A 25692-nucleotide genomic window follows, 5' to 3' on the forward strand; every position below is an offset into this window, starting at 1 on the left:
TATATATATATATATATATTATATATATATTACATATCATTATTATATATACATTCCAGTTTTCATTATATTTTTACATGTTTTTCTACATCTTCCTTAAAATTTGCAAGCTGGAAAAGCAGTTTAAATGTTTACTTTCTCAACAGTAATTTAGGGGAAGCATATTTTCCAACAAGTACGTGAGTTCACACAAAAAGTACTAGTGGTCAGATTCCCTATGAATAAGGAAGCTGTGAGTTTCTTTTGTCCATTCACCATATATGTATGTATGTATGTATATATATATATATATATATATATATATATATATATACATATACATATATATATGTATAAAGAGTTGGGTTCTATGTGAATTAATACTAGGGCATGGAGTGATGCTGGACTAGGGTTTACTCAAATTTCTATGGAGCACATGCAAAATTTTTGCTGACTTGATGTCACTCATCCATATATTCAAAAGCTACTTTCCAACACTTCTTTTTGGTAGACATTATTCTTAAAGCATTCATAAAAATTTTAACACCAAGTAGTGATACGGCAATTCCTGGTAGGTAAAGGATGGTGTTCCGAAAATATCTCTACTTGAGTTGACTGGGAAATAAACTGTTAGATGAACTGCAATTAAAGACACACACACACACACACACACACACACACACACACACACACACACACAGAGAGAGAGAGAGAGAGAGAGAGAGAGAGAGAGAGAGAGAGAGAGAGAGAGAGAGAGAGAGAGATAACAATAACATTTTACCATAACCTTTTCAAGGAATGTTAGATTTCCTTAATTCTGTAAGTTTGAAGCATTGGTCACAGATATGGTGCTACTTTCTGTGAATAGTACATAACCAAACGAACATAGTTTAGATCTTCAAAGACATGCCGTATAAGAACAAACGGAAGAACTTCCCTTAAACCTTCACTGACGAATATCCAACAAGAGTTAATAGAAAGTATTTTCTGTGATTCGAACAAAAGTAAAACAATCGAATGTCATCAAGATCTTCAGAGCCACAGTCGAATATCCCATAAAAATTTATGAGTGAAGGTGTCAGCATTAACTTAAGCCTCGACTGGGGCACATAATAGCTAACCGGATCTACACGCCCGGCCATAATTCGGACAGCTTTTACGCCCTTAAAAAAATAAGAATAAAAAAAGGGTGACCTCCACCCACTTCGTAAAGAGACGTGAAACGTACACTTCCGCTTTGGCACTGGGAAACTTTTACTCAGGGCCCCCTCTCACACACCCCCTAACCCTCTCCCGTTTTCCAGTATCCTTAGTTGTATTGATAAGAACATAACTCGCTTACATCGTCAAACGAGAGTTTTTGCTTCATTTTCCTTCTAGGATACCCAATGATACCTCATTTTCCCAGAATTCTCTTATTTCTGTAAACTAAGCTGTGCTCTTCAGCTTGAAGCTGTGTTTCGTTGGCATAAACATCCACTGATTGATTGATTTGAAAATGATAGATGTATCTGGCGGAACACAAAGATCAATAAGGGCGAAGAAAAGGTGCTGTGATTGCTAATAAAGCGCAGTTAAAAGAAGATAACAATTACTCGAAAGAAGTTTAAAACATGACGCTTAAAAACTCTACACAGTAGACAACCTGCTGCATCATCAGATCTGTTTCACTTCAAACGTCAGTAACCAGTTATGTTTTTAAGTAGCTGATGCGAGTACTTGCGTCGGTTGGTTCGGCAGGTAGTCGTATTAGGACAGTGGTCTTCAAACTTTTTAAAACCATGGCCCACTTTAGGCATTTCCAAATATTCATGGCCTACTGCCCTTGAGATTTAGCATATAAATTATGTTCATAATAAAACATACAATACCAGGTACTTAAGGAACTTTATTACATTTTCTTAACATGTTCAAACAGAATTTTCATAAATGCATTATATGGTAAATGTATCTAAGAAATTTTCATGAAAGTTAAATATAATAATCTAGAAATCAATGACTGAACTTTGATTATTGTAAATAAAATTCATGTACCGAACCTTACGGCTTGAAACATGGCCAAAAGATAAACATAAAACGCAGCTTCTCTGCTGTTCACGGTAATCACTAACTCACGTAAGGCAGCTAATGAGATGGACGTACTTGTTCCATATCTACAAGCTTATCAAATTGGGGGAGAATTGTGGACAAGGCACATCGCATTCATCCTCCACCTCTATGAGGGTTTCTTGCTTTTGTTTTGATTTGAAGTAAGGTAGAAAAGCCTGATTCATATAAGTGGAGGAGAAAGGTAGAAGTGTTTTTAGTGCACGCTACCAATTCTTACCAATTCAACAACTTCACAAAAATTCTCAAGCATTGCAAAATTACCGGCATTAATTTTCCTAACCCAGTTCTGATCCTAGGAATGAACCAACAAAATGAATTACAGTTTTGCCTTCACGTTGACGTTTCAGATTTTTATTTCTTTTGTTTTAATTTTATTCTTTTACTTTTTATATCGTTAATTTATTTTTATTATAATCTAGTTAAATGTCCGTGGCCCACCTGAAAACCAGGCCATGGCTCACCAGTGAGCCATGGCCCACAGTTTGAAGATCACTGTATTAGGAGCTGTCCTTGCTGCCTTCTGCTGGGCGACCAATCACCAGTGTTTCCTAATCCTAGAATTTGTAGCTTCTGTGCCATGGCATGGCCTTTCACAGTCCTACTTTGAGTCACTTTGAACAGGAATACAATTAGGAATTGGAACTGGAGTCTAAAATTTAGGCCAAAGGCCAAGCGGTGGGACCTATGAGGTCATTCAGCGCTGAAAATAATTTTGAAACAATTGTTAGGAGAGGGCGCAATGTAAGACAGAGGGAAGAGAATATGGATGGAGGTGCAGTAAAAGGGATATAAGGGGTTGCATCTAAGGGCCGAAGGAACGCTGCAAAGAACCTTAAATAATGCATACAGTGCACCGCGTGAGGTACACTGACCTACGGGAGGGATGCATTTAGGGGTATTTCCATCTCTTCTGACAATAGGAAAAGAAAGTTATATGTTTATTTATTTGTTATTAGTCTTGCCTGTCATCAATTAAGTTCGTGGTATTTTAGCGCGTTTGATAAAAATGTTTGCTTTATAAGTAATAATGATAATAACAATAACAATAACAATAAAATAAAAAGATTACATAAACCACGACAGTTTTCAGCCTCATCTGTGAGCCAGTGTCTGCATTTTATCTTTACATCTTATTGCAAGCATTACAGATCGTCAAGAAAAAGACAGAAGAAAGCTAGGTTTTGCTCCATCAATAAAATCTCCCAAATACATAAACCACATCAGAAGTAAATAAAATCAAACAGATGCGTGTGACATATCATATGTGTGTGCATATAAAGAGGACCTTTGGGTCTCAGACCAAAAAGACCTAATGACAGCGTCTGTGAGGATCTCACCAATAAAAGAGTGAATATGTACAAATTGTTATGATCAGTGCAGCAATGTTCTCGAGAGTTTATTAATTTCTGAAACAACAATTGCTCATGACATGAGGAAGAAATTAAGCATTGTTTGGTTGGCTATTTCAACGGTAATAACCAAGTTTGTTGTTTCCTGTTGGGATTTACTTCAAAAATATATTATTAGGTTGGGATTATTCATGAATGAATAAAATACATGGTGAAGAAAAGAAGAAATGAAGTTAAACAAAGCAAATCTTGATCTACTAACAATTCAAGATCAATGTTAAACAAACAAAGAAGAAAAATTGCTGTAACAACTTGGGTGGCGAGTGAAACGCATTGTTTTCGGAAATGTGACCCGTAAAGTGATTGGTTCGGGATCGTGTAAACGACTCTTGGTTGGCCGTAAAGGAAAGGCCTTTACACCAATAGGGTGGAACTTAAACACTTGAGATTTTATCATCCTCCAACGAATTATGGGAAGTGTTACGCGACTCATAAATCGGACTGTTTACCAGTGACGGTGGAGTCAGGATGTCGGGCGGAGATGTTAAGCGCCGTTTTCGATCTGTTCCACCGTTTTTCGTGATTATCTAAACATGATCGCAAAGAAGAACAGGTTGCAATTGTTTGGAAAGGAGTTAACACATAACAGTGATTATGACTAAGGATGAAACATTTAGAGGAAAATGGGAAATTGATGGTGAAGTAGAAACGGAACTTGAACGGAGAAAGCGTATCTAATGATGACTGTTACATGCTCGGTTTGAGAATGTGATTTCGAATACTTTGCTTTTCAAGACAGTCCACTCAGTGTTTAAATGCTTTATTAAAGTATGAAGTGAAAATAAAGTGCGTTTATGACTGAATACTGAAACTTATCGTTTAAGAAAGGATCATTCAATTTATCTTGGAGATTTTATTTGATTTGTTTATGGCTCGGAAGTTGACGAAATGAGGGCCGGTCGTCTGATGCGAAAAACAAACTTTCCTTTAAACTTCAAACATGGCTGCCTTATCATGCAATGGAGGTGACCTATGAGGTTGCAAGAACTCCCGGAAGCAAAATAATTAACACATTCCTGTTATTTCCTTCTTTGAGCTTGATTGCGAGCCTGATGGGATGTAATGTCACTTAGGTAAGCAAATGGCCCCCCTGCGTTTCAAAGGGCGAGAAAATGGCCCATTGGAAGTTTTCCTTCGCACGAAAAATGAATTCGCTAGAGTCAGTGCTTCATCGTCTTGCAAGCAGAATGTTGGTAGCGTCAGTTGCTTACTTTCAATTGCTGCATTATTGCAATATAAGAATGTGACATGAAATTGTGTACTTGTTAAAAATTAGTAACGGGAAAAGTACTAGTCTTTAAGGTTCAAGAACATCTACCGCTCCGTGATCTATGAAGAACTATGGATATATTCAATCGCTGATATTCATTAAGAACGTTATTTTATCTCTGTATTAGAGCTGCTAAATATGTGAGTTTGAGTGTAGTAATCTTTGAAAAAAAAAAAAAACTCTAGACATTTAATCATGTGAAATGAACTTCACAGCTGTCAAAACAAACCAGGTGCAAGAATAATGACGTCATTACAATTCTTCAAGCCGACGACCCTGCTGCAGTTTTGCATCGTAGTCCTACTGACGGATTGTTGCCTTGGGTCGATTGGGTGAGGAAACCTATGTACTGTACATTGTACATAAATGCTGTTGTTATAAATGGACCGGATTATGTGCATAAAACAATAAACACTTTTGATGTGAATCGACATGTTTCGACATCACATTAAATCTGCATGATCATATATGTGTATACATACATCCATACATATATTTATACATACATGCACACATATCTACATACATCCACAGTTATGAATGACCTGTTCCTACGTAGCATGACAATGACCAAAGAGTATGCATATAGCAACTAAAACTAATGAAAAGGAAATATATTTTACGATACTTAACAAAATCTACCTGATTCCTACGCTTTCACACCTGTTGGTGAGGAATGGCTTGTCTCTACATTGTATAAAGTCTATTTGATCACTTATGTATATACACACACATACGTAGGTATGGCGGTGTTTCTCCGTTATATGTAACCATGATTACCTATGCATATACACATCTGTAGTTATATGTTTCTACACCATGAATTTTTTTTAATCACCCATAAACATTCATCACTGTTGGTATTAATCGCCGCGTTTCTCTGTGGTTAGAAGTTAAGTATATTTTAGTTTAACCAGACCACTGAGCTGATTAACAGCTCTCCTAGGGCTGGCCCGAAGGATTAGATTTATTTTACGTGGCTAAGAACAAATTGGTTACCTAGCAACGGGACCTACAGCTTATTGTGGAATACGAATCACATTATGACGAGAAATGAATTTCTATCACCAGAAGTAAATTCCTCTAATTCTTCATTGACCGGTCGGAGAGTCGAACGCTGGGCCAACAGCGTGCTAGCCGAGAGCTCTACCCACCCATCCAATGAAGAACTTCTGTGGTTAGAAACCTGTCTGATCACTTCTGCACAGACACAAACCCACTTGTATGGATGTACGTGTTTCTGTTTTGTATTTTGTGTATTTCTGTGCTGAATGAAGTCTGTCTGATAACTATGCATATGAACACACGTTCCTGTAAAGATGGACATGTATCTGTGATGTACGAAATTGGTCTGACCACCAATGTATATATAAAAGATCCATTGACGAATGAACCTGTTTCTCGATTGCATGTAGTCTATCTGAAAATCTATACGCAAATAAAAGCAAATATTGCTGGTACGGAAAGACTAGTTTTTAATGCATGCAATCCGGCTATCAATGTGCATGTAAAAAAAGTTGCTGATATAGAAGGACCTGTTTCTATAAAATATGAAATACATCTGATGATCTGCGTTTACATACGTCTATGTTGATTTCTTATGGAAATGTTTAAAAGAATAGTTTTCCGTTGTGCGCTAAGAAGGGAAATTATAACAGAAATTTATATACTTATATATATACTATATATACACACATATACACACACATATATATATATATATATATATATATATTATGTTATTTCGCTTATATTGTTTATGAAATGAATGGTATGAATATATATAAGTGATATGCTTACTTGATAATTCATGTAGAGATATATATACCTAAAACTGAATGACAGCTATTCTTGTTTTTATTTCAGCGGAAAAGTTCTGTAGGGAAGTGTGTGAAAATCAATTTTTTTAAGAAATAAATAACTTTCATTCACACTTTGGGACAAAAATTATTAAATATAAATTTCACAAGTGATATAATTTACGGATTTAAAATTTGGGTTGAAATCTTTATGAGAACAATAAGTTTTCTTTTTATATTTTGTCTGGAGTGTTTTTTTCGTTTTAATCACGGAAAAATGATTAACCTTTCTTTTTTTCGGTATCGAATACAAGGCGACTAATATTTACCTTTTACGAAGTGGTTTTAATGAGAAACAAGTAAAAAATGCGCCGAAGTTTCTTTGGCGCAATCGAGATTTCTGTACAGTTTATAATCAAGGCCACCGAAAATAGATCTATCTTTCGGTGGTCTCGGTATAATGCTGTATGAGCCGCAGCCCATGAAACTCTCAGCCGGCCATGGTGGCCGGTGTTGCTGCGTTGCCAGAGGCACGATTATGGTTAATTTTAACCTTAAATAAAATCAAAACTACAGAGGATAGAGGGCTGCAATTTGGTATGTTTGATGGTTGGAGGGTGCATGATCAACATCCCAATTTGCAGCCCTCTAGCCTCAGTAGTTTTTGAGATCTGATGGCGGATAGAAAAAGTGCGGACAGAAAAAAGTGTGGATGGACAGACAAAGCTGGCACAATAGTTTTCTTTTCAGAAAACTAAAAATTTTCTATTTTCAGAATAAAAGGAGGTAAAATATCAACTAAAATTTTTCCTTTGTAGATTTCGCAAGGATAATGAACAATTAGTTGTTAAAAATATGACTGACAAATTCAATTCGTCAATTTTCTAGCTGCAGACGATATTCTCTCTGCAAAACATTTCCCCAAGATCATTCGATGCTATTGGATTCCATTTGACATGATTTAACTGTATCATAGTCAGAATGCTAAGTAAAATAAGGAAATAGTACATGATTTTTTATATATAAAACAATTTCTTTTTATCTCATTAGCAGCAAGGTTACATTTTTGAAATATTGAGATTATTATTGGTTCTGCTTAAATGTTCATACTGAATATCTGACGGAAATTATGTAGAACATATTTTTCTATTTGCATCTCAAGCAAAGAAAGTCTCCAAATGGAACTGTACGAAAATCAAAATACTTTCTTTATGTAATGGAAGGGAAAATGTTTTAATTTCAAACGTATGAACACGAATACTCTCAGTATTTAAAAAAAAATTATTGAAAGCACACGACTGAAATATCTTCGATATTTATCAAAGGGAGACTACTTTTTAAGAGATGTGGAAACGGGTATTTCATCCCACATACTGAAACCAAAGAATACGAATGTGCAAAGCCGCAGAACCTTAGAACGAAAAATCTACAAAGAATTTATTTTAACTTTTAGCCATTAATACGATGAGGTATTCATTGAAGTCTCCACTAGAGAGAATTTGGTCATAAGAGGAGAGTTGGGATAAACATTATGCGCTCTATATTTATAAAGTCTAGTGTTCATACTAAGGTAACATATGGTTACGTAATTAAAAAAAATTTTTTTTACATTTTTAATCATTAACAAAAAAGAATGGAAGCAAAACCTTTTCGTTATCCCAGTCGTCTTTAAAAAAGGGGAAAAAATAGACACACCACTTTTTCCCTTTTACGGCCATTTGTTAATTTGTAAAAAAAAAAAAAAGTGGGGGAAACACTTTTCACTTTTCCAATCAGCTTTTAATTTTTGATTCCCACTTCCTCCCCCCCCCAAAAAAAAAGCCGAGTGGAAATAAACATATTTTCTTTCGTGTCATCCTTTAATCTGCTAAAGCAAGGAAAGGGCAAAAGATCTTTTCAACTTTACGGTCACTTGTTAATTTGGGCCCCAAAAAAGTAATTAATTAGTCATAGAATACACTCAATATCGTGAATTATTTTTTTTGTACGTGGATGATGGAAAGCTATTTTACTTTTTGTTAGTAAAAGGTTGGCTTTCATGCGAAGGAGAAGAGATTAAGAAAGGATTAAATTTAATTCGATTTCAGCGGAAAACGTAATTTGTACTTAAAGAAAACAAAGGACTTTAGAAATATAAAAAAAAGGAGATTTCAGGATTTTTTAGTTGAATCCAGAGGAATTATGATTTGACTGAAAGCTTACGACCAATACGTTAAGATTCAAGTTTCATCATATTTAACAGGCTTCTTGAATACAGAAACTGTTACTTAAATGTGATCAACATAACAAAATCCACGAACCACATTGACCGAGAATATATTATTTTTCAAAGTATTTTTAACCATCGCTTTGAAATTATGGCGTGTTTCATTAAACGAATTCGGGATACGATGCAGAAATTTAGCTCTGTACGGGATGTTTTCTATATGTATGTGTTGAAAAAAAAAAGGGTATATCTTAAATAAAGCCATCTTTTCCCCTGGTCCGATTTTCTGTCCCCTGTCCTACCCAAAAAGAGGAGACATTTATTACACAGAAATACTTAAGTAATCTACAGTATATCTATTGCTCTGAGCAAAAGTCAATGATATGCTTGATCACAACGATTATGCGTAAGGTAATGACTACAATGGTTTGAATTACAACGATTATGCGTAAGGTAATGACTACAATGGTTTGAATTATCAACTGCTATTATGCACACTATTTCTTCCCTTGATCTACTCAAAGCCTATTATTACAGAAGAACTAATTATTCAAGAAAGCTATAATCTGCCTGATAAAAGCGCCTAACTGATGAACCCAATGGGGGCCGATAGGAGGACCTCCAAAAATAAACAAAGAAAGATGCTAATGATAATGGTGTGTAAAGGTTAACTTACATCGGACACGCTTCCGAAAAAAGTTTTTGACTCTGTTCTCAGACATATCTCGAGAAAGGTTCGACCATGAATTGAATAGCTGTTGATCTACTGCAACAAACAATAATTACTGTTCAAGCGTGTTGCCGATGCTCCACCTGTAATCAAAAGCAGGTGCAGGGGTTCACTCATAGTTCAGCCATTACCTTATTCCTTCTTTTTTTTTATCTTTCTTGTTTTCTTTGCGCCTGGGGTAGAAAAGGACATGTAATTTCACGTCTTACTGGGCTTTTCACTTACAGATAAATTTACGTTGGGCTGTTTTGACCGGAAAAAGGAATAAACCTTAAAAGTAATTTATCTGAATTATGGCTCTTACTTAGTGTCTTATAGCTAACTCATTATTAACTTTTCCGATCGTCTGCAACCAACTGGCAACTTCATGAAAATTACGTACACAGATAAGACAACGAGCTCCCGTTTCACTGACTAGATAACATAATTTGAACTCTTTTCAGAATTACATCAATTACAGTTCCCTTCCTGGGCCAGATGTAAGTTTCTAGAATGTCTTTTGCTCTAGGCTTGCACAATTTTTATGCTGTTGCAACGGAAGATTCGCAGAAGACAAATTTCATTCTAAAAAAGTTTTACTGCTACACTGTTAGTGACTTCATGAAAGGTTATCACATCATCACGCTGTTTTCAACTTATGATTATAATTATTTTTATAGATTTAAGTGCTAATACACTACATAAATTGAGTAATCAGATGCTTGCACATTTATATACATTTTATAGGAGATTTCAGTTTTTAGGAAATATACCTCAGCCTATGACTCGACAAACGTGTTTGGAAAATCCAACCCAAACTTTTAGAGTTCAGCATCTTAATTATCTTGCAATAATTAATATAATCCTCTATGAATACAATGCTGTTGCCAGTAAAGTCCTCAGTGGTGCTGTAGCTGAGACAGAATAATCGGAAAATTCGGTTACATCAGCGTAGGCCGAGTAAACACCATTAATTTTCAAATCCGCACTTGCATAACTATCTAATTCAATACATCTCATAGTTTTATCATCGTTCAAATTTCGGTATATAATTTTGAATATTCACGGACATACTGAACATATAAGACACATTGTAAGAATGATTTTTGGGGGTCAGAATTTCCAGCAAGTGAATAACGCCACCGACACTCTTCAACGAAACTCACCAAAACAGACATTAATCACCAGGACTCTTCGACGAAACTCCCTCAAACAGACATTAATCACCGGGACTCTTCGACGAAACTCTCTCAAACAGATATTAATCTCCCTCAAATAGATAATAATCACCGAGACTCTTCGACGAAACTCCCTCAAATAGATATTAATCACCGAGACTCTTCGACGAAACTCCCTCAAACTGATATTATCACCGAGACTCTTCGACGAAACTCCCTCAAACTGATATTAATTACCGAGACTCTTCGACGAAACTCCTTCAAACATATTAATCACTGACACGAAAATCCTTTTGCCCATGTAAGACGGACCCCAAGAGGTCCTAGGCTACACAGTAAACACTCTGCCTGTCCTATATACAAAGGAGCAGCTTGTCCGAGACACTAACGGCGCTTTAATGTCCTGGCCAAATAAAGTCTTCAGTTTTATGGCCGAGTGTTCACCCGTGAGTTATGATCTGATATGACGACTCTGTAATTCCCAAACGGAGTATTGGTTCCACATTGGGAATGCATTCGAGCTTCATCTGATTTTTTATGGCAATTCTGTGGAATCTTTACTGGTTAATATATATATATATATATATATATATATATATATATATATATATATATATATATATATATATATATATATATATATATATATATATATATATATATATATATATATATATATATATATATTTCCATGAAGCATTCCAAGTACCAGGTTATTACACAACTAATCACAGATTTCAAAAAGTTACCTCACTTCAGCCAAATACCTGAACTCTCATAACAATAAAAATTACGACTGAGTACTTTAAAGGTAACAGTGATCCCTTAAAAAGCTACTTAATCCCTTAGAAAATCAAACTAAATTTATCAAAGCAAGTGTGAGGTATCAACAATTAAACAAGAAATATAATAGAGAAAAAGGGCATCACCCCATCAAACAACTTTAACTGTTTCCCTGGTCTTAATTCACTTCAGCAAAACTAAAGGAACAAAACATGTTTATCATTTTGCCTTATGCACACAATTAATCCTATTCACTGGTGGTCAATAAATGAAACACTGTTTATAAAAATTTTAGATATACAAAAATTTATTGTTAAATTCAAAATTTATAATTAGAATTCACAATCTGAAAAATTTACTATTACTTGAAAACAACACAAAAATTTAATTAATTCTTGAGTTAAATTATTAAACAAAACTAAATCACAACACTTTAATTTATCAAGAAATTAAATTAATCAAGCAAAATTTAAACTATCAAGAATTACTCAAGATGTGAAAAGAAAATCTTAGTAAACAAAAATTAAAGCAAGTATGCAATGTTAAATTATCAAGAAATATTTAAAATGCTAAGTAAATAAATGTTAAATCAGAAATATATAAAATGAGAAAAATCAAGAGATTGCAAACACAAGAACATACAAAAATACACAAAAGATTTATCAATAATAATTTCACTAAGGCAAAATTCTCTCAATATACCTTATTTATACCATGGTAATAAAAAGTAAAATTCACTTTACTTTACACAAGCTTGTGAAAAACTTTGCAAAATCACACAGCTGCTTTAAATTCACAAAACACACTTTTTATATGGCGCTGTTACAGCTTTTTCCTTAAATCAGATCTCAAAAGCTAAGATTAATACCAGTGACCAGACTAACACTTTACATTAATAATTATTCTGTTTTGGAGAGAGAGAGAGAGAGAGAGAGAGAGAGAACCACCTCTAATAGTCTCTGAAATCTGAATAAATAAATCTGAGGATTCCAGTAGGAAATGAAAGAGTCAGAGGACGTCATTAAGGCATTTTGGGAACAAGATATGAGAGAAAGTTCTAGAAAAAGGAAGGTGACGTCACTTCCAGAAAAACGTTTTGAACGCAGTCTGAACAATATATGATCAGAGTAATGCAATCTTAAACATGACGCAACTGCCATTTGCTTCAATGCAACGCTGGTTCATATTTCTCAAAAGTACACGTCTTCACCAGAAAATCATATGGAACACATGTAACATTGCGAAATCGTTCATCTTCTTCTTATATGGGACAAAGCTTTTATAGAAATCCTAACACAACTCGATTGCTATTCCCGACATGTCATCGTGTAACCCAAAACAAAGCGCTCTTTTATCTTATCTGATGACAAATGATACATATGGTTTAAAACTTGAATTTCTCTCTCCATTTACTACACTATTATCAAGAAAGATATTATTAATTCTAAATTACGCTCTTAAGTTATCTAAATCATTAACTCTTTTGAGATCTGACATTACACTACATATGATATTTCAATAATTATTATTATTACACATGATAAATAGAAGTGTAAACATATCAAAACTATGGGATGATATACATATTACACGGCAACATCACGAAAAATATATATATATATATATATATATATATATATATATATATATATATATATATATACTGTATATATATATATTTACATATATATATATAAACACATATGTATACATGAATATATATATGTATATATATATGTAATATATACATATATATATATATATATATATATATATATATATATATATATATATATATATATATATATATTTATTTATATGTATATATATATATATATATATATATATATATATATATATATATATATATATATATATATATATATATATATATTAGATTACAGAACACATCAATAAATCCATGATAACATGAAATTAAGGGTAAAAGAAAACTCAATATAAAAAAACAAAGCCAGACATCGCCATTACCTTATCATCTATTTTTGTTCTTCATTAGGTAATATGGTAACAAGAGTAGATCTGGTATGGGGTCCTTTTACAGAAACAACCTCTTTCGTGGTAACGAAGTAATGTAACTCCATTTTCATTTAAAAAATAGTCTGCTTGGCATTAGAGTCTTGTAATCTTATCGCTTTCGCATAGGTATTGTAAGAATTCTTATGTTTGCTGACCGTAGATTTTCAACGAGAGAGAGAGAGAGAGAGAGAGAGAGAGAGAGAGAGAGAGCCATCTTTCTTACTTTGGAATCATATATGATTGGTCCTTTCCTCTTTGTATTTCACCTTCTTCATATTGAAATGCTGTTAAATTGTTTTTCTTTGACAAGATATCCAACACCTGGTTGTGTATGCTATGTTTAATATGAATTTTTCACCTTTAAGGCACAACATTAACTTATATAATTACTTTTTTAAAGGTATTATTCTGTTTTAAAACAATGATTCTTTTAGCGCAATACTTCGTCTGTTAAAGAAATCCTCTCTTTGTTAAAGCATTACTCTTTAAGCGTTGCACTAACTTGAAGAGAACTGCTCGCCTTCAAAGTATTACTCTCTTGTCAAAGTTCCGCTCTGTTTCAGTTTCCAGTAGTTAAAGCAGGTGATCTGTCTCTCCTCTAGTGGGCCCATTTTCAGTGCACCTGCTATTCTATTCATAATTATTCCTTGAAACGTAATTACGGAAATTTAAAAGAGGATACAGGTCTTTTGCGGACGAAGCAAGTTTTTCTGTGTACTGGTTATGCAAGCAACTGGACTGAATAAGTATTACTAACAAACAAAATGAATCAACGCAGAAAACTGGATAAAACAAAGTTAAAAGAAAAAACTTCCCTTTCTGACAGGTGGAATTTTAATGATGGTAGTTAAAACTTACACGAAAGGAATAATAGAGAAACGATGATGGGTATAACAAAGAAGAAAAGCAAGTGAACAATTGGAGGTTATCTGCATGGCGCCCCAAAGATCAAGGAGCATAAGGATTTGAGTGAAGTAAGAATAAAAGGACCAAATGGAAGATCTAGTTGCAATCATAAGTGCCGAGCTTATCGTTATTAGTTAGCCATTACATTCAAGGGACACTGGAGAAGCCTATGTAATGCTTTATCAGATATAAACAAGAATTTATGTAAAAGACTGTAATAGAAGCATTATTCACATTTGCCCCCAACAATTAGGAAGGACTAAAAGTGTATAAAAGATCCTTACACTGCAACGGTTGACAATCATCCAATTTTATATTCTACAGGTATATTCTCACTCTTCTTTCTCTCTCTCTCTCTCTCTCTGAGCAAAGCAAGGTATTCATATAATGTATACAGAGGAATGCTCATGAAATAACGGATACATTATTCACACACGCACACACGCGCACACACACACACACACACACACACACATATATATATATATATATATATATATATATATATATATATATATATATATATATATATATATATATATATTATCCCATACACTCTACTGTCTCTAACGTGAAACAGGAGACTAATAGGAAAGAAATTCTAATTAGTGTTCGCAATATTGTATATCGGTGTTATGTGTCGCACTGTACTGGAATTTCACTCTACAGTACGCCACTGAGTCCCTAGAGTATACCGTTAGGCACGCAACCCCTCTCTTGTTTACTGAATATGCTGTGTGTGTCCTCTTCTATTATGCGATTTACATGAATTTTTGTTTATATTCTTTGTTTTGAGCACTTGGTATTTTGTTCTCGTCGGTTTTCAAGCCACTTTTTTTACGAGAGTATTTTTAAAATGATTTTGCTCTTATATAGCGTGTCGAATATGCTGCTCCTGTCTTCTGTTACTGTATAATTCGCATGGACTTTTTGCACGCTTCTTTTTGAATATTTGACATTTTGTTCTCGTTGGTTTCCAAATCACTTTTTTAAACATCATTATTTTTTAAAAGTAATTTTGTTATTACACTTCATGTATGTCTGTTTGCACTTAAACCACTAATCTAAGCAATATCCTTTTCTTATAACTCAAGTCCCTACTAGATTGTCAAAATTTACATATCAGAAATTTTTATGCTCTCTGACGTAAGGCCAAAAGAATAATAGAATAGCAAAAATTAAAATCCCGTACCTCGACGGTACAAGAAGCTTATCATTAGGAAGTAAGAACTTTTTAGCTTTTGGGCATTCCAGCACTCACTAGTCGCCCACAACAAATATTATCAGGATCACAAAAACCCCCAACATGTTGATGTCTACAAGGTACCCTGCCAACGCTAAGGTGCAATAATTGTATTAGGAATTTTCACTAGAAAAAGCTTCAGCCTAAGAAAATTCGAAAATAAAATAACTGACGCATTGGGATGGGATGGCTAGCAAGAAACCTCTTAGCCACGTAGTGAGTTGTCCCTAGTCCTAATCAGGACTTACTGAACCCAGTATAACGGACCATGCTTAAGTTAGCTGGTTCTGTGCTGTAGAAGGAAAATGGTACCCACATCACTAATAAACACTTACATGTCATGAATGTGTCACATGTCGGTGGAAATTTTCTGTTCCTGTTTGATTAAGCCGGTCTTGCACTAACACTGGCTCTTGCTCGTACGAGCTGCCCTTAAATACGTGGAATGTGCGACCTATGAATGGACCTGTTCCCGAGGGAAGAATAATAATCGAGCGAAATACATTACGAACTGGGATGCATCACCGATTGATTTAGGAGGACTTATAAATCAACAAGTAAAAACTGCGCCGAAGTGTCTTCGGCGCAATCGAGCTTTCTGTACAGCGTATAATGCTGTATGAAACTCTCAGTCACGGCCCATGAAACTCTCAGCCGCGGCCCCTGAAACTTTCACCTATGGTCCAGTGGTGGCTTGTGTTGTTGGCACCTATAGCGGTGCCAGACGCACGATCATGGCAAATTTTAACTTTAAATAAAATTAAAACTACTGAGGCTAGAAGGCTGCAATTTGGTATGTTTGATGATTGGAAGGTGGATGATAAATATACCAAATTCGCAGCCCTCTAGCCTCTGTAGTTTTTAAGAGCTGAGGGCAGACAGAAAAAGTGCGGACGGACAGACAAATAGCCATCTCATTAGTTTTCTTTGGATCATGTCAACATTAGCGAACCCAACATCTCCATGTCAAGAACACCGAACCCAATGATCCCCATGTAGAGAATGGCCAAGCCTTTCTCCGGTCCGAACTCCAATTCCACATGAGGGCTAGTACTAAACACGGCGAAACAGTGATTCATCTACATTGCTTCGCCGTGTTTAGTAGTAGCTCCTGGGGTGTCAAATATATTTCGCCTTGTTTAGTACTAGCCCCTGTGGGATCAAATGTCTGGTACCGAAGTGTTCATGTCTAGAACAGCGAACCCGATTATTCCCATGTAAAGAATAACGAACCCAATAATCTTCTTGTAAAGAATAGCGAACCCTGCTGCCAGTGGGTTCGCTAATCTTGACATGATCCTTTTCTTTTACAGAAAATAAAAAGCACATATGCTAAAATCAGACACAAAACTGATTAGTCGAAGGACTGTGAAGTAGAAAAGACCCCTAGCAAATGACATATCTAATATCATTTGGAATCGAATGGAACCTACATAATAAATCCCGCATCCCATTGCTACCTGGCAATTGCAAGTTCCTTTTTTCATATTAAATCAACTAATGTGAATTTCTCTACCCACTCGTCTGAAAAGAGTTACATTGTTTACCAAGAAATACAGTTCTACTGTTTATTTATTTATTTATTTATTTACTTTTTTGTAAAGGGATCTCATTTCACACATTATGAGATATGTGTCTTGTAGATTTAGCTGGCTTTATGCCATCATGGGTTCTTGCACCTGAGGCACTCACACACACACACATATATATATGTACATACTGTATATATATATAATTATATATATATATATATATATATATATATATATATATATATATATATATATACATATATATACATTATATATATACATATATATATATATATATATATATATATATATATATATATATATATATATATATACATACACACATACAGATGAATACGAAGAGAGAGAAAGAATAAAACTGGGATATATAAGTTGCATAAATAATCCAATCATAGATTATTTGGATTTCTTTTACAGGATATCCAGCAAGCGTCCGCTAGATCAGGATCTTTTGACTTCGAGCCTGGCCTCGATCAACTTGACCACCACAGATCTCAGTAAGGTATTTATCACGACGTTTTTCGTCATATTAATACTGTTCGTTTGTGTTTATATTTATATACGATTTTGACTGATTTAGTCTGGAATATAAATAAAAGGTGACTGTGAAAGAAACTTTCCTTAATACATCTAATATGATACTATGAAAATTTTCTCCCCATGCAAGTAGGTACCATGAATGAAATAAATGTAAAAGTAAGTACAACGAATGAAATAAATATAAATGTATAAAAGGAGGAGCTTCATTAAGATTTCGCTGGTGCTTTGAGTTGTAAGAAATTCGTCCCTAGTTTGACGAATTGGCGTAAGCCATTTTTTCCCCATTCTGAGAAAATGGGCTACAAAGATTTTGATATTTTTCAGAGCTGCTAATTAGCTCATCTTCTGGGGACATTTGGTTTGAAGATGTGACAACACAGACAGCTGAGGTTCTGATATGTTATGGGGTATCAAAAACTGAGTCACTTTGGCTGGAAAACTAAAAAACTTAAAAAATTGAGTTACGCTAGTTCGATAAAACAGGGACGAATTCATAAACACATCGAATGATCAACCTATAAGCTATGGCACTCACTTCTTAGAATCACTAAAACAATACATAGTCGTTCTGGGGTTTGTCCTCATTTAGTACATCCGTCTGTTTATCTGGTTCTACAACATCAAATTTCTACGTCACTTCGTCATTTTCGGCCTTCTTTAGTGTTCTGTAAAAGAAAACTATTGTGCCGGCTTTGTCTGTCCGTCCGCACTTTTTCTGTCCGCCCTCAGATCTTAAAAACCAATGAGGCTAGAGGGCTGCAAATTGGTATGTTGATCATCCGCCCTCCAATCATCAAATATACCAAATTGCAGCCCTCTAGCCTCAGTAGTTTTTATTTGATTTAAGGTTAAAGTCAGCCACAATCGTGCTTCTGGCAACGATATATGAAAGGCCACCACCGGGCCGTGGTTAATGTTTTATGGGCCGCGGCTCATACAACATTATACAGAGACCAGCGAAAGATAGATCTATTTTCGGTGGCCTTGAGTATACGCTGTAGCCGCTGTACAGAAAACTCAATTGCGCCGAAGAAACTTCGGCGCATTTTCTACATGTTTATTTAATTCTGTAAATTTTAATTTTAACTTGAATTTTTCATCTATTTTTTCATTCCTTGCTGACAAACCTACGACAGCAATTTGCCACCAGAAGTTATCAGGTCCTCCTAGCACGGCTGCTTCTCCGACAACATTTTGCAAAAGGTTTAATCATGCAGTTACTTCTTGACCAATTGTTTATATGCTTTTTTTTAATTATCGAAAGCGGTTCTTTTTAAGCCAGTCGTAATACCACCTTTATATACTAAATTAACCATCCTTAACCTAACTTAACCTAGAGAGCAGCGTCCTACCTGAAATCCTCTCTAACTCTTACGACTGGCGTACAAATAGCCAATTGGCGTGCCATCATGAAAGGCGTAAAATAACCATTTTGTTTCCACGCAGCTGTGTCAGTGATTTTACAGTGCCGTTACTTCACATGTTTTTCCTATACAGCTGTGTCAGTCAGGCATTTCGAAATACCGTTACTTCTGACGTAAAAACAGCCATTCTTTTCTACACAGCTGTGTCAGAGAGTCGGAGTACACGGAAGAGGCAGCCACAGCTGTGGTCGATCGGCAGAATTTGCAGGTGTGATGGCAGAGGCTGCTTGGGTTGGCGTCAACCATTGCCAGCACGTGATGAAATACGACCGCTGGAACTGTTCCCTCGGGCACAGCAGATTGAAAATCATGAGGAAAGGTCAGGACAGGGGAAAAACGAGAAATCAAGATAAGTCGTTTTCTTAATGTAATGATTTCAACAAGTCTCATGATCTGAATACTGCAGCGTAAACATATCTAATTAACTTGATGTTAAAATACTACCATAACACATTATCTAACTCGTTAACATTGACATAACTTACTATTTCAACGTTACGACGGTGTTTAAGTAACATCTAGCCTCTAGTTATCTTTTCCTGCACAGCTTTTTGGTTCCTTGATTTTTCATATCTATGCATTCTCTAAATTTTAACCCTCCTTTTCAATGTTCATTTTGCATTTGATCCCGCCATCTAATCTAGTTCCACTCAAGCATTCTTCCCTTAGCATTGTACATCAGTGTGCTGAGTTATCCATTTTTTCCGGTCTTACTACAAGTCCAGCATAGCAGCCTTTACGCAGATATGCTTCATAAAAATTATCATGCTTTCTTTCTAATATTTTCACCAACCAGAGGCTTCTGCAATATCCTAGATCGATCTCAGCATTGTTTCTTTTAGTAACTCCTCCAAGTTAAACATCATCACGGATTCATGTACATTGATTTCCAACCGACCTGATCTAAAAAAAAATCCAGATATTCAATAACCATTAACTGTAATTCCGCTTACTTCTGCCAAGACCAGCGGTCTGTCACAGGAACGGAAGCTTCTACGTTTATTGGTGTCTATTATGTTTTTCAAGCAAATCGACTACGAGTACAAACCTGAGTGGTCTTTAAACCAACGCTTCTGTGTAGACTTACTTGACACACAGGGTTCTAAAACATTTTCCCCAATTCCATACTCATAAGCTCTGGGGCACCCTCGTTTAACCCAACTTTCGAAACGTATAGAAGCTCGTTCCATTCCTTTCAATCATTTTCTGCTGCAAAGTATTGCTCTGTAACAATATCCGTGATATCTAAAGTATAATTTCACGCAACAATTTTATCAGGTATTCTGTTATTATTACCCTACTTTAGTTTACTGTTCAAAAATTAATTCCCTTTTGACTGCTTGGGCCATTTAAATGTACTTCACTTTTCCATTTGACTCAATTCCTTCTGTGAATGTCCTACCTTCGGTTGTAGCTTCACGTCCTCATAATTTTTTTCTTACAGAATTTCACATTTTGAGATGTATCCACTAAACATTTTTAATGCAGATTTTCAGTTCTCCAGTCTTAGATCTCCTAACTGTAAGTGCCTGTTATAAGACGTGTTTTATATTTTTATTCTAAGACGTTTATACTCATGAGAAAATACGTCAAATCTGCGTCTCTGTTGGGTGTACAGATTCCAGAGGTCCGGATCAGAAACTTAATCCCTATCAATCCTTACCCAACTTCCGGGCGCGCCATAAGGCAAGAGCCTGGGATGGTATACATACGGCCAGTTTTAATCTTAAAGAAGAAGTTAAACCTCCATCCTTTCCCCACTCAGCATTTCGCGAAACAGCCCTGATGCAGGGGATGTCTGCCGCCGCCGTGACACACGTCGTGTCTCGTGCCTGCTCCGCCGGCCGATTTTCGAGGTGCTCTTGCGATGACTACTCTGCCGACCGCACGGAGAACCTGAAGGTGTGGAGGTGGGGTGGCTGCGGTGACAATCTCAGATATGGCTCTAGGTGAGTGTCGCACTTCATTTCGATCATTTTATCCTAATCTCGTTTCCTTACGAAGTTCCTCTCTTTCGCTCGTTTCCTCATCGATCCTCAGTCTTCCTTGTTGATGACTCATTCCCTTGTGTCTCTTCATGCCTGTTCTTCAGTAATCGTCTTATCTTTCTCTGTTCGTAGTATCCACATATTTGATACGGATGGAAATAAATGTTTAATCTCAACTGATGTATTTAATAATGAGATTTTTACGTAATCATTACAAACACATAAGAACATGTCTTTTGTTTCTTTCCCAATAGGTTCGCCCACCGGTTCTTTATTGGCGGGAAGAACAAGAGGAAGTCAAAAAGCAAAATGGGCGGGAAATCTATGGCGCCCACGTATCCAGTAGCGTCAACCTCGAAAGAACAGCAAAGTCGAGACTTCAAATCACATATAGAAGCTCACAATGCAAAAGTGGGTATACAGGTACGGCTAGACTAACCGTGTTAAAATTTTTCTTTGAGATTTACTCAGGGAGGCGTTAGATTTCCAGCAAGAATTGGCGTGAGGCTGCTGGTCCCATTTTTTTTTCCAGCCAGGGTGCAGCCTACCACAGTCGGCTGACTACCAAGTAATTAAGTCAATACTTTTGTTAACAGCGGCACGATGGATTTTTCAAGAAACGGATTGAACTTATAACATTTATTTATTTTCTCATTATAACTGATGTTTATTTTCTCATCATAATAAATATTTATTTTCTCAGAATAAATATTCAAGCTCTCATTATAATCAACATCTACTGTATTCTCTCCTTATAATATCTATTTTTCATAACAGTAAATATTTATATTCTCAAGGGCAAGGATCACTGAGTTCACGTGACATTGCAACTGTTGTAAAGTTCTTAATAAATCAGGTAAGCACGTTTTGACAAATGAATACTTGATTTGACTTAAAATCAGGTAATTGCGTTTTGACAAATGTATATTTTCCTATGCGGAATGAGATTCGCTTCTCGAGTAACAAGAGTCCTCCTCCTCATCATCAACAGGTCGTCGTATCAGGTAAATCTCGATCGTGCAAGTGCCACGGCGTTTCGGGATCGTGTACCATGCTGACCTGCTGGTACCAACTTCCTTCCTTCACTCTTACAGCGGAGGTCATCAGGGGCCTTTATGAGTCCGCTTACCTGGTTCCAGCGACCAACGTGGCACAGGTGGTTATTGCAGGCTGCCAAGTTACTACTAGTCTGGTTCTAATTCAAGCTAAATGTATTTTTGCCCTGGGTGCAGACTTAGTAATCTTGAAGCTAGTGTTCGTGTTTAATGTCTTTGTTGTGTTTTTTTTTGTTCTGTTCCTTAATGACTATGGTTAGATGACATGTCTAATTATTAAAAAAAACTAAAACTTGACATATTCCCCGTTCACTATTCAGGAAAGAGGTATGCCGATTTGAACAAAAAAAATTCTAGTTTTGTAACAAGTTATCAATTCTTTCATTCCACACTGCTTTGCTTTTTCAGCTGATTCGTTACCTTTGTAAACTGAAAATGAAATATAAATAATGTCTTTTATTCCCCTTTCTAGCTGCTTCCAAAAGTGAAAAAGCAAAAAAACGACTTGAACAGACATCGAAGAGAGATCACGAAAAAGTTACGAACGCCGCACAATCTTCAAAGAGAAAGGACGTCACCGAACACGAAGACTCGAGAAGAAACCGTAACCTTCCCGCCGAGCGTTACAGAAAATTGCCGGGGAAAGCCCAAGTTGGACGACGTGGATCAACGTCAGTTCAGCCTCAAACAATACGAAGAGAAGGAATTTCTCGCCAAATCGTGGAAGAAGAAGAAGAAGAATTTATCTAAAGGCTGGGACCAAAACCGCCTTGTTTACGTGGACCGCTCGCCAGACTTCTGCCGTAAGAGCAAGTACAGTCCTGGAACCGAAGGGCGGAACTGTGAAAGAGGCGAAAATTGTGAAACTCTCTGCTGCGGGCGAGGTTACGATACGACTGTGTCCGAAGTGCATGAGCCGTGTAAATGTAGTGTCGTGTGGTGTTGCAAAGTCCAGTGCCAAAACTGCACGAAGATTGCAGAGGTTTATACGTGCAAAAAAGGCCCAAGTGGAAGGCTTTGAAGGCGTGAGGATGAATAATGTATAAGTGTTGTGAAGAAGTGATAAGTGTTTCCCTACACGGCCCCATTAATAAATGACAAGATGTAAAGTGAACCTGGCAATGCTGTACACTGGGATTTTTTAGTGTAATCTGCTTCATAACCACTAATTAAGACGAATTTGTAAATATCTAGACTATATTATGGTTTTTTCTACAATGGCAATCGTCAACTAGTAATTAAAAGTGCATTGTACAAAAGGACTTAACTTTTTAAGAAAGGTAGAATTTCTCTTTACAAATTTCAAAAACAACTATTTATAAAGCGATTTCTGTGGCACCGGCTATATAAATTTTTATTGCCTTCAATATTGAGCATACTTTTGCCCGTCGCGATCATGTAATTTCAACTGTTTTTCTTCGTGCTTGCTTGAATAGCAAAATATTTAAAAGACAGGAAGACTGTGTACCTGTGATTGTAATCTATATTGTTATATGGGCAGTTTTAAACCACCCTTCCACAGATTTGGAGAGCGTCAATGACCATACCTATTTTTATCCCAATTTACAAGTATTACCTAAAAATCGGTTACAATCATGACGGCAGACATATGTGGGCTAAAGAAACAAACTAATATTGGAACAGTGTTAATCATTTGAAAATGAAATCATATTTTAGGATTATTTAATTTTCATAACAAGTGAGTTTAAAAATTACATCTATGTCTATAGGTAAGCGTTTCTATAGGTCCTGAATAGAGGGAGGTCTGTCATTAAAGCAGTTTTGACAAGAGGTAAAAATAATGTTTTTAAGGAAAATGAATAGTATATGTATTATTTCCATTCCTTCCCTATGTTTTAGCATTACTGATCCCATTACAGGCTCAGGTAAATAAATAAATAAACGAATGAATAAATTTATAAATAAATAAATAAAATAAAGAAGTAAGCATGACTATGCTATTTCTTTGTCTTTATAATTTGTTCAGTAGGCGGCACTTGATAAAATCTTTATGCATGTACAATATAAGTAGATAGTGGATGTAGCTCATATATTAACTCTCCACGGAACCCCTATACAGTATATATACATCATGAATTGGTTTTAGTTGTGGAATTTTCCTGCACATACGGGTAATGATTGAATGAGGCAGTAACCAATGTTTTACTTTTTCTTTGGAGCCGCCATGTCAAGGAAACGAATTTGTATACTGTAAACATACATATATATATACATACACGTTATGTATATATATATATATATATATATATATATATATATATATATATATATATATATATATATATATATATATATATATATGGGTCAAGAAAAGGGCATGGGGCTGGCAACCTCACCCCTAAAAATGGAGGGCTTCTCTCTGCTGACCCCACCCTCTTGAAAGGGGGAAATAAAGTATGATGAATGGTAAGTGTGAGTGTGTGTGTGTGTATGTAACATTATTGAAAGGGCTCTGTACTACTTCAGATCCGATCTCAGTGGAATTTGTCTCAGTCCATGCCATCTGGACCCTACTGAGGGTACGTCTGTGGTCCTGGGTAAGCCATTAAGATGTTATGAAACCGATCCATTTGTGTGGACGTTGCATCCTTCAAGGACTGTCTGCAATATTGGATGTTGTGGTTCCCGGGGAGGAAAAAATGGAACATTTTTAACCATGACATTCCTAATGTTACTTCAGTCCTAAGTGTCGGTCAGGTTCTGGGTAATCTGCCAAGGTTCGTTATGTCTGTTGTGAATGCAAACTCTTGAGTGGATTCTTTGCCTGCAATTTTTCTTAAATTATTCAGTTTGCCCATTTTCGAAAGATGGGGGGGTGGGGGTGCCAATCAAAACTTTGCTATAGGAAGCTTGCCCATCACACACACACACACACACACACACACACACACACACACACACACACACACACGTAAAACAAAGAATTTTTCATCTGTTTGTCACTCGCTTCCTTCACATTCATTCTGGATTAAATTCATGTCCCCATTCACTTTTTTGTTTTATACACATAGTTAATTCGATGCTTGATAAGGGTATTAAATCGTTCGTCCTACCTACTTGCATACGAAAGAAATAATTAATTAAATACAAATTATTCTAAAATGTGTAACAATATGACATTTCGTCAAAATAATTTTGCAATAAACTGACTCGTTTTGGCAACGCCTGCCTCGTTATCAACGAATTTCTATTACCTGTGGAATGTCACGCATTCCTTGGGAACAATTACTTTATTAAAGCGAAAATCTTAGCGGTTCCAGCACAAGAAACGATCTGCCGCTTTGATGAACTTTTTAAGTGTTTTTGAGGCTGAATCTATTCGTTTTAAAGGAGGCAAAAGTGCTGAGGGATTTCAAAGCGTCATCATTCTGACATTTTTTTCAACTGTTATTTCTACTTATATTCATGTTGGCTGCAATATTTCATTTACTTCATTTCTGTTCTGGGTGCACTTCGTGTCCCTTTCCTCATTTTCTCGTTTTT

General features: G+C 35.7%; 1 protein-coding gene across 1 annotated transcript; it reads left to right on the top strand.

The window, feature by feature from the left end:
• The first annotated feature begins 3947 nt into the window (after window positions 1-3947).
• On the top strand, window positions 3948-24141 carry LOC136839300 (protein Wnt-9a-like). Its single transcript, XM_067105160.1, has 7 exons — window positions 3948-5099; window positions 17599-17683; window positions 19287-19464; window positions 20911-21094; window positions 21388-21556; window positions 22125-22289; window positions 22661-24141. Exons 1-7 carry the CDS (start codon window positions 5011-5013, stop codon window positions 23207-23209), a joined length of 1419 nt encoding a protein of 472 aa, XP_066961261.1. The 5' UTR covers window positions 3948-5010; the 3' UTR covers window positions 23210-24141.
• The last annotated feature ends 1551 nt before the right edge of the window (window positions 24142-25692 follow it).

This window comes from Macrobrachium rosenbergii, chromosome 6 (genome assembly GCF_040412425.1).
Source record: "Macrobrachium rosenbergii isolate ZJJX-2024 chromosome 6, ASM4041242v1, whole genome shotgun sequence".
NCBI classification, from domain to species: Eukaryota; Metazoa; Arthropoda; class Malacostraca; order Decapoda; family Palaemonidae; genus Macrobrachium; species Macrobrachium rosenbergii.